The following is an 11225-nucleotide window of genomic DNA, read 5'->3' on the forward strand; positions in this document are numbered from 1 at the left end:
TGGCAAGAAGGCTCGGCCCCCTTCCCCCGAAAGAGCGTGTTGGGATCCGGGGGTGGGGGTGGGGCGTCGTCGAGGCTACACTGGGGTTCCCGGGATCCGGAGCTCAGAACAACAGCAAAATGGATCCTATGGCAAGTGATGTCTCAGTCCATACAATGAAAAAAAAAAAAAAAAAAAAAAAAAAAAAGGGCGTCTGGGGCGATTCACGTGAAGGGAAACGCAAAGCCAGCCGCGGGGCCGGAGGAGCTGGATGCTCCCCCTACTCTCCCTACAAAGGGCTGGCCGCGGGCACACGCGCACACGCGCACACTCACGGGAGTTCCGGTCTGAGCGGGGGAGCGCGGAGAGCACATCCCTTCACCTGCCTTAAGTTGGCCCATAAAACTGAAATGTCAGGGCCACAAAGTCAAAAAAAAAAAGAAAAAAAAAAAGCAAGCAGGGCTAAGTTACACCGTAAACAGGGGTGCGCGAGGCGGGCGCGGGAGGGCGCGGGGGGAGCCTGGGGGCGGCGGCCACCGACGGGCACCGGCGTCGCGGGGTCGGGGCCGTCGGGCTGCCCCGGTCACCCCGCAGCGAGCTGCGCAAAGTGAGCGGCCGGTGCGTTTCTCCACGTTTTGCAAAAAAAGAAAAAAAAAGGGGGGGGGAGGGGGGACGGTGGGGCGTCGCGCCTTGCACGAGCTGGCCGTCCGGGGCGCGTGTGCACAGCGCACACACACGCGCGCGCACACGAGCATTCCACGTTCAAGGCTCGGGCGCCGGGGTAAGGTGAATGCCCCGCATCCCGGGGAGCCCGGCCGCCGCCGCGGGGGTCACGGAGCCGAGGCTCGCCCGGGGCGGGGACGGGAAGCCGGGGTCCCCCCCCCCGCCGCCGCCGCGCATCCGCCTTGCCCCCGCCCGCGCGCCGCCCCTAGCCCCCGGCGAGACCCCCCGAGACCCCCCGAGAAGCCGGTTCTGCTCACCCTCAGCGCCGAGAGATCGATCTCATCCAGGCTGCGAGCCGGGGAGTCGCTCGCCATGTCGACTTCTTCGCGGGAGCAGCGGCCCTGCGCCCCCCCGAGGCTCCCCCCTTGCAGACTCCACCTGGTCTACCGGCCTCGCGTCCTCATGCGGCTGCCGCGCCAGAGGCCCCGGCCCAGCCCCCGCGCCCGCCCCGGCCCGGCCCGGCCCGGCCCGGCCCCGCGACGCCCGATCCCGCTGCTGCGCCCGCGGGCGGCCGCGGACCCGGAGCCCGAGCTGCGCGGCTCTCCCAGCCCCGAGCCGCGGTGCGTGTGGGCTGCGCGCCCCGCTCGGCTAAGGGCGCAGGGGCTGCGTGGGTGTATTTAAATGGGACATGCTTCCCTGCCTGTGCGTGGATGGCGGCTGCATCGGCGGTTATAATGAGACACATCAACTCCTCCACTCCGCCGGGGGGTGGGGGCGGACGAGCGCCCCGAGCTGTCCATCAGCGCTTCCTGGGAGGAGTGAGGCGGGGGGCGGGGGCGGGGCGGGGCGGGGCGGGGCCTCCGCCCGGGAGAGGCCGCGCTTCCTGACCCGGGCCCTCTGCACCAGCGCGCGGGGCGGGGCGCGCCCTCTCGGCCCGGGCGCCCCCCGCGGGGTCTGGAGAGCGGTCCCCGACCCCGCCGGGCCTGTCGCGGGGGCCAAGGGCCTTTATTCGTGCGCGTCCGAGTCGTGCGCTGCAGCACAATGGCCCTCCTCGCACCGGGGGCGGGGGCGGGGGGCTCTCGGCAGGGTGCGATGCTCCGCGCTTTGCACATCCCGGGGAGGGCGGTGGGGTGGGGGGGGGGGAAGAGCGACGGCCGCCCTCCCCCCATTAGTTATTTGTGAGGCTGGAGTAGCACGGGCTGGTGCAACCGGTGCATATAAGGACTTGTGTGCAGGCAAGGGGATCCGCCTCCAGGCGCGGAACGAATGGGGGCGAAGCGCACGGGCACCCTGCGCTCCAGCGCTGCGCCGCGGCGGGGGGGGGGCGCCCAGCGACCCCCGGGAGCCCGGCAGGGGGCATCCGGGACCGGCCACCCGCGGGTCGGGGGCTGGGAAGGTTACCCCGGAGCGGGAGAAACGCAGATCGGAGTTCCCTGTTGGCACCGCCACACCCAGGACCTGCCCGTACCGCAGTTCCCCACGGAAACGACCGAAGCGAAACGAGCAGCCTCTTTTTTTTTTTTTTTTGCTTTTTTTTTTTTCTCTCCCTTCCCCCGGGTGCCGCAGCGTCAGGTACCCCTCCAAGGGCGACAGCGGGTGGGGCGGCGCACGTCGGCCCTGGGGGCAGCATTTCCGCCGCTGAGCTCCTGGGGCGGGCGGAGAAAGTTTGGCGGGTGCTGGGAGGTGTGTGTGCAAAATGCACGGCAGGAGGGCGAGCTCACCCCCACCCCCCGCCCCGCCCCGCCCCCCGCTGGCTCCTGGAAAGGCTGAGCGTGGACAGTGGTAAGCATGACCTTCCCCAACCAAAAGTATGAGGTCACTTCCCCCGGGCCCCCCGCGCAGGAAGGAAGGGACGCGGGAGCCCAGCTGTGCCCCCCAATGCAGCCGTCGCCCTGCAAGCGCTCCCTGCACCCCTGCTGCAGCCGAGGGGGGCCTCCGGGCCACGCGCAGGCCGGGCCTCGGGGTCCCGTGTGCGCAGTCAGCCCCCGAAGGAGGCTCTTGAATGAATGGACCGAAGGCAGCGCCGCGGGGTCAGCGGGACTGCAGACCCTGAAGCCTGCGCAGCAGCGTCGGCCCGGCGCCCCGGTCCCGCTGTTGTCCAATGATGGGGCTGCTTAGGTGCCCCGGCCCGGGACACTGGCCACCTGTTCCCACGGCCACCGTTCCAACGCGCTGAATTCAGAACGCTCCACGTGACCTCTCATTTTCTACCAAGATCATCCAGCTTTGAGGCTGGATGCAAGCAAGTGAGGTGCAGTAAGCCACCAAAGGGATGTAGAAATGATGTTAGGAAAAAGCCCTATCATTTCCCATCATGTGCTTCCCATCATGGTCCTTATTTTTCCCTCCTCTGTCTCCTTTGTACCCTTAAGCTAGATAACCAAGGCATGCACTGTCTCGGGGTTGAAAGAAATCATTGAGATCTATCCACCTATTTTGTATTTATTTATTTATTTTTTAAAGATTTCATTTATTTATTCATGAGAGACACAGAGAGAGAGAGGCAGAGACACAGGCAGAGGGAGGAGCAGGCTCCATGCAGGGAGCCCGATGTGGGACTTGATCCCAGGACTCCAGGATGACGCCCTGGGCCAAAGGCAGGCGCTAAACCACTGAGCCACCCAGGGATCCCCTATCAACCTATTTTTTAAACTCCATACATATGAAAAATGAGATTTTTTTTTTTTCATGGACAACCTCAGTTTTAGACCCTGGGTTTTATCTGAAACATCACAAAGAGGATCATTTCTTTCCACCTTAGTAAGCTGTTTAGGGTATGATGATGTCATGATAGGGCCCTAAATTCTGCTCTTGGATCTAGAATTGGAAGACTGTATGTTCAGTGCAGTGATGGGTACTAAGTGGGGGAGGGTTTCCTGTTGGCTGACTGGAGGAGCAGGGTCAGGTGGAGCCGGGGATGCAGTGGGAGTGCTGATGGATTCAGCAAACACCCTAAAAGGAAAGATTACAATAGCCAAGGCACTTTCAGCTAGGAAAGGAAGGAGCAAACTCCAAGCTGTTTGTGCTGGAGGTGAGGTAATAGGGGCGACCGACTGGATTGAGAAGGGAAGCAAAGGTCAAATCAGGTAGGGCTGGCATGGGTCCCATTAAGGAACTTGAACGTGTTCATTGAGGTCAAGTGTGTATCAAATTTCAGTCATTTCAATACAAGCTCCTGATTTTTTTCCCTGATTTTTTTTGTCCTGTGTACCTCCCATACTATTATCTACTTAATATTTTTCTTTAAATCAATGCTTTTCTTTTTTTCATATTTAAAAAGAAACAAAGGCACCTGGGTGGCTCAGTTTGGTGTCTGGCTCTCGATTTCTGCTCATGTCATGATCTCAGGGTCGTGAGATGAACCCCACACTGGGCTCAGCACTGGCTGTGGAGCCTGCTTAAGATTCTCTCTCTCCCTCTCCCTCTGCCCCTTCAGCGCCTCCCCACTCACTGGCTTGGGTGCACCCCCCCCCCAATAAATAAATAAATGAAACATAAGTCACTACTGTAAATGGAAAGGTGGCAACACTTGCTAAAAAGTAGAAGGAAACCATCAAAATAAATATAATGGGAAATAAGGCAATATTATTTAATTCTATGGCTGCCTGCTTCAGGCTTCTAGCCTAAGGCCTACTATTCCTTTGTTAAAAGAGAAATTAGCAAATGCCAGAAAAGTCTTTCAAAATTTGACCACAGTGAGATTTTTCTCTTGGTGTAATCTGAAGGATTAAAAGACTTTGTATCATTTATGTGCAATTTGAAATCCTGTAAAACAGTAAAATATGCTGTTTATGTCTATAAACATATAGTATATGTTTTTAAAATATGTAAAAGGGGCGCCTGGGTGGCTCAGTGGTTGAGCATCTGCCTTTGGCTCAAGGTGTGACCCCAGGTCAGGGATCGAGTCCCCCATCGGGCTCCCTGCATGGAGCCTGCTTCTCCCTCTGCCTGTGTCACTGCCTCTCTCTGTGTGTCTCTCATGCATAAATAAATAAAACCTTTTAAAAATAATAATAATAAAACAAAATAAAACATGCATTAAAAGCATGGACACAGGAAGGAAGGACACAGATCAACTTCAGGATAGTGAGAAGGGTAGAAGAATAGAATGGGAAGGTACAAAGGCTCCAACAATGATATCTAATTTATTTAAAAAAAAAAGATCTAAAGCAAATGTTGCTAAATGTTTGGAATTCTGAAATCTGGATGGTTACTAATTAACATTTATGATATTGTGCTCTGTATATTTGAAATATTTTTCTATTTTAAAAATATTTATAAAAACAGAATCTCAAAGAGGGTTAGGTTCCCTCTATTAGATGTTATTTAATGTCATATCCATGCTCCAACTAAAATAAACACTGTGGAAATCAGTAACACAGCTTGTTGAGATTCTAAAAGCACACTTTGTACATCTTCTATCAGCACAAATCCCTAGATATAACAGAAAATATATTTTAAAAATACTTTAGAGTTCTGGAAAACAAAAAAAGGGAGCATCAGTGGTCCAGCAATTCAGACCACTTCCTGGGTCACATAAAGTGGGTAGAATTGGATAGCCAGTAGATCTGTAAAACACAACTGTGCAGGGTAGGACCAGGGCGAGAGCTGGGGGGGCTTCAAGCTCAGGGGCAATGGATGTAAGGGGCAGGCACTTTCATCATGGTAAGTAATGAAGGCATGGCATTAATCCATTCATTCCATTATACAGAAATCCTTTACTCTGTGCAAGGTGCAATACTAGGTCCTGGAGGTTTGCTTTCACAGAGACAAATAACAAAGTTGTAAATAAATAATCCATAACCAAGAGTATTTTAGATGGTGACAAATGATATGACAAAAATCAAGCAGGATGATGAGAATCAGCAGGTGGACGTGTTCACGCCACCTTGGCAGATGCTCTCTATAAGTGTGGGTGCTTGGGTCAAGGAGACAGGGTATCATCCCAAGGAGCTGCATACCAGTTGCCAGAAGGGAGAGCACACACACACACACACAGACGCACATGCACAGACACACAGAAGTTAAACTTCCTGGATCCCCTTCTCTGTCGGATGTTCTGTGCTGCTCCCCTTCCAACCATAGTCAACAAAGGCAAGCACTCAGAATTAGAATTGGCACCACAGGGGTGCCTGGGTGGCTCAGTCAGTTGATCATCAGACTCTTGATTTGATCTAGGGTCATGGGATCAAGCCACTGAGTGGCAAGTGTGCTTGGGATTCTCTTTCCCTCTCCTGCCTCTCCCACTACTCACGCTTTCTCTCTCCCTCCCTCCCCCTCTCTCTCTCTCACTCCAATCAATCAATCAATCAATCAATCAATCAATGTTTTTAGAATTGTCACCACAGATAGGCAAATAAGATTTTTAAACACTAAGATGAGCAGACATCCTTGAATCACCAATTGTTCCTAAAAAGCTATTACTATGAAAGAGAGGAAACAACTGCAACCAACAAACAGACTAAATATCCAAAGTTATTGTTCATAGAGCAAAAAGAAGTTTTATAATATATATATTTTACCCTCGAAAAAATAATACCGGATCTGACATTCATAAAATGACCAGTTACTATGAAAACAAACCAGTTTTGTTTATTAATATATTAATTGAAAGTAATATATTTATTGAAATTTTTAAGATGAATGTATAGATTGGGCAATAATAAGTAATACTATGCTGCAGATACTCCTCTAAGCGTTCATACATTAACATATTTAATCTTTATGATCTAAAGTAGGCAATAATATTAGCATATTCATTTTGCATATGAGTAAACTGAAGACTTGAAAGTTTAATTAACTTACTCAAAGCAGCACAGTAATGAATGGCTGAACCAGGATTTGAACTCAGGCTTTTAATTACCATGCTATACTGACTCAAGCTGAACTGAAGGGTGAATTAGTAAGCGAGAAGATTGGGCCCAGTTTTATCCCAAATCCCAGAAGAAAGGAGAGATAAAGCAATGAGCAAAAATTTAAGTAATATGTAGAATAAATCCAGATGTTCCAATATTCATCTGATATCCATCTAGAGAATAGATAGAAGAGAATACACAAAGAAATAGTGGAAAATGTATCTTCAGGCTAAAAGCTCCTGTTCAGTGCATAAGTAAAAAAAAAAAAACACTACACTTGAACACATCACGATGAAATTTCAGAGCATCAAGGATAAGGAAATTCTAACCAGATCACCTATTTCTCATCAGCAACAATGGATGCTAGGACAAAGCATTCTAACATATGGGGTAATGGGATAATGGGACAAAGTATTCTAATGCAGGATTCTCTACCCAACTAAACTAGCATTTAAGAAAATACAAAATAATGGCATATTTTCAGACACATAGGGATTCAAACGGTTGGTTATTTCTTAAATTATTAGAAAATGTATTCCGCCAAAGAGAAAAGTGAATCCGAGAAGAAAATGTGTGATACAAGACAATGGTAAGCAAAGATAGCAAACCCTGTGTGTTACTCATACAAAGTCATTCCCTTTTTTCCTTTCTAGCAAAACTCTGATTTTGAGAATTTATCCTTCAAATATTTATTTTTTAAATATTTTATTTATTTATTCATGAGAGAGAGAGGCAGAGACACAGGCAAAGGAAGAAGCAGGCTCCTGCAGAGAGCCCAATGTGGGACTCGATCTGGGTCTCCAGGGTCATGACCTGGGCGGAAGGCAGCGCTAAATCTCTGAGGCACCTGGGCTGCCCAATCCTCCAAATATTTAAACAACATGAGTTCTCCATAGTACCAGAGGGAGACAATATTAACTGGTCTAAAATCATCATATAATTTTCTAGTTTTTGTCCTAATGAGTGTGTTAGGCACAGACAGCTCTTGCAACACTGACTTAAGGGAAGTGAAGAGAAGTTTGGTGGGGGTTATAAGAATGGCTTTACTCTTTGAAAACTGAAAATAACAAAGGAACAAAAGAGAAAAGAAGAGGGGCCAGGGAAAGCTTTTTGCCGGTGATAACCATTCTCCAAGATGGCTTCCAACAAGCCTCATCTCCTGGTATTTACACCCTTGTGTAGGTCCTTCCAACATAGAATACAGAGGACTGCCAAAGCTGAGTGATTAGTGCATTTCAGCTTGTACCTTGTTCTCTTGGTTCACAGCTCAAACACCAGGGTTCTCAACCTCAACATTATTGACACTTCAGTCTGATAACTCTAGTTGTAGGGGGCTACCCAGTACAGTGTAGAATGTTTAGTGGAATTCCTATTCTCTATCCACCAGCTGCCAATAATGCCTTCCCAGTTGTGACAACCAAAAATATCTCTAGACATTGCCTGGCAGGCAAGATCATTCCCAGTTGAGAACCACTGCTGTAGGGAGAGCCAGTAGTCACATCCTGTGGACATTTCATGCAACTTGCCAGCCTTGAGAGTTGGCTTGAGATGCTTGTTCATTCATTCCATTTGTGGTACCCTACCCCTGGGTATTTACCAGAGTCCATTTCTCTTCATTGCTCAGAAGTTGCCTTGCTTCCTGCTCATTTTTAAGGTTGGCTCTCTGTGCTGGTTATCTATTGCTGTGCAACAAACCACCTCAAGACCTAACGAATAAAACAATAATTAATCTCTTAAGCTCATAAATCTGTAATCTGAGCAGGGTTTGGTGGGGAAGGCTCCTGTACTCCACAGATCATCAGCTAGGGCTGGAGGACCTACTTTCAAAATGACTAATTCACTGACTAGTAAGTTCCCTGCTGGCTACCTGCTGAGTGTTCACCCAAAGCTGATGGCTGGAAACTGGTTCCTCTCCAGGTTGGTCTCTCCGTGGGGCATTGGGTCTTTTTGGCATGATGGCTGAATTTCAAGAACAAGCATCTTAAGAAAACCAGATAAAAGTCGTATCACCTTTTATGACCTAGCCCCAACAGACATGTGACTTTAATTCTCCCATTGTCACAAATCTACCTCCATCGAGGAGGAAGACACATCTTGCTCGTCTTTTGATGCGAGGAGTGTCCAAGTCACATTAAAGAAGAACATGTGGGATGAGGAAGTCTTTGGAGTATTTTTGGAAACTAAGACCTATTGCATGCTTCCCAGCCTTACTATTCATTTGCTGTACTCCATAGCTTTGCCTTTTGTTCAGGTTAACCAGAGTTGGTTTCATTGTTGCTTGCAACCAAAGAATAATGTAGCAGGCATAAACACAAATATATCAGACTAAGTATAAATATTTAAGTTTCCTTATTAAAAGACAGAAGCTCTCAGACTAGGTGAAAGCAAAGCAAAACAAGCACAGTAAACTAAGAATACACGTGCTTTCCAAACCTGCCACAGGAAATCGGCAAAATTTGACCAGGCCACAAGGTAAAGTTTGATACTTTCCAAAAGGCCACAATCATAGATACCACATTCTCAGACCACATTACTAGGAGGTTTCAATAATCATGCCACAGATTATCTAAATAAGTGATTCACAATTCTTGGAGTTTCTTCAAGAAAACTTGTCTCTCTCATAGCACTGAATTTACTTCCAGGGACCCAATCAGAAAATTTATCATCATCTTAAACAGCTCTGCCTTAGAAAATAAAATTTCAATTTCCCATTATCCAATTATAAACCCAATCCTTCTAGCTTTCTCGTAGACTTCACTGATATTACCGCTGGTGTCAGCCACACAGACTTCACTTCTGTCATTGGTAGCATTCTTCATTCTTTTGCAGTTGGTTTTCCTCTTACCTTTTCTTCCTTCCAAGCTGGACCTCAAAGTATTTAGGAGCCTAAAATTTAATTTACTGTATTTTGTATGGTATGATCTAAGGTGAAGACCATGCTACTTGGAGTTGATCAGCCTGAGATCAAATCCCAAAATAGAAAAAGAATACAGTTGTTTATAGTTCTTGTTTTTTTTTGTTTGTTTGTTTCAGATGGATAGATTTTTTTTAACCTTAGTTACCCTTGAAATAATAATGCCAGGTGACTACATCTCTTTTGTATTAAATGGGTACAGAATAATTTTCCTAATTATCTAGCACCATTTAATCCCAAAGACAAACACAATACTTTATCCAAAATACCATTATTACACTTTCCCCAAATACAGAAAACTATTTTTACTAAAAATTTGGCAAGCGCTGTCAAAACAGCATTTTCTGTTTTCATTCTTTGGGAAATTCCTAACAGCAAATATGTATAGAAATCTTAATATGCAGCTATAATCCTTCAATATTTATTATAAAAGTTTAATTGTTATTACAGTGTATGTTCACTAACTGGAATTTAATAAAAACTTGAAAAAGAAAAAAGGTGAATTATCATCTTTCTTAGAAGTTGCTTGATCTTTTTAAATCCTGAAGAAGTTTTCATTTTAACTATATTCTAGGCAAATAATGGAATTTTCAGCTTACTTTTTCCCTCAATATTTTTAGGGAAAAAGTGTCTTGCAACAGTAAGCATTCCTTACATTTCTAGTAAATGACCAAACATACTATAATAGAAGCAGTGAAAGAACATCTATTCTGACCACCAGGCCTGTCCAGACCATGTCAAAAGCCTGTGGTGCTTTGCTCCTTGCTAACTATCTCAATTGGTTTCCACCCTTTTCATTTAAAAATTATTTTTTTAATTTATTTTAAGAAATCTCTACACCTAGCATGGGACTCAAACTCACAACCCCAAGATCAAGAGTTGCACACTCATCCAACTAAGCCAGCCAGGCGCCCCGCAACTAGTTTCTACTTTTTCTGTGTAACTTTTCCATAGGACTGTATCTTTTTGAGTTTTAGATTCCAACCTCCTCATGCCCCAACGTACACAAGATACTTTTCAGTTTTTCATTTCATGTCCATATATTTGAATAGCATAACCCCATAGGTGAGTCCAGAGCTGGGAGAGGGGAGGAGTAGCCCAGCTGGATCTTTACATGAAGTCATAGGGTTGATAAACGCTCTTATCAGACTTTTCAAGCTGAAAGGAACATTAGAGATAACCCAGGTCCAACCCTCTCATTTTACAGATAAGGAAACCAAGGTCCAGAGACTCTGTGACTTGCTCAATGTCACAGAGTTAATACAGGAAAGGGCTCTGGAGACTGAAGGCTTTGTGCAAAAAAAAAAAAAAAGAGGAAAAAGAAAAAAAGCAGGTGTTTTTATTGTTACTGCTCCCCCCTGGATTCCAGATTCTCTGTTCCTTTCTACTATACCATACTGCACCCCAGACATTTAAAGTACTATCCATTTGTGTTGTGCATTTTATCTTAAGGAAACTGTAAAGTATGTAACTGATCGTATTCCCCTTAATGTGTAGGCTGCCTGAGAGCTCCAAGCTAAATGAGTAGGTTTGCCATGCCTGGTACTGGCTCTAGTGTGGGAGGAAGAGCCAAAAATGGAGCCAAGACACTTGTCTGAGTGGGATCCTTAAACCACAGAACCCAGGCAACAAAATGAGGAATGGGAAGTTGTTTTGATCACTTGGCCACAAAAGGTAGAGGCCAAACACTTCTAGAGATTTAACACTCTCATGCAATTACAAAGATGACTTGCAAAGTCTACACTGGAAAATGTGTTCTCTCTCTTAGAACATTTAAAACACTGTAGGGCAGTCAGTTTTCTTTTCCACGATGA

At 47.1% G+C, this 11225-nt stretch overlaps 1 protein-coding gene across 7 annotated transcripts in view; it reads right to left on the minus strand.

Moving 5' to 3' along the window:
* Window positions 1-1148, minus strand: part of TNIK (TRAF2 and NCK interacting kinase) — a 376625-nt gene extending 375477 nt beyond the window's left edge. For 6 of the 7 annotated variants that reach the window (XM_025425582.3, XM_025425579.3, XM_025425581.3 and 3 more), the window contains exon 1: window positions 960-1148. In XM_025425582.3, coding sequence (XP_025281367.1) covers window positions 960-1016 — 57 coding nt within the window. In that variant the 5' untranslated portion in view covers window positions 1017-1148. The remainder of the gene's footprint in view (window positions 1-959) is intronic. The other variant, XM_025425583.3, reaches the window with a different exon arrangement.
* Window positions 1149-11225: the final 10077 nt, after the last annotated feature.

This window comes from Canis lupus, chromosome 34 (assembly GCF_003254725.2).
Source record: "Canis lupus dingo isolate Sandy chromosome 34, ASM325472v2, whole genome shotgun sequence".
Classification (NCBI taxonomy): Eukaryota; Metazoa; Chordata; class Mammalia; order Carnivora; family Canidae; genus Canis; species Canis lupus.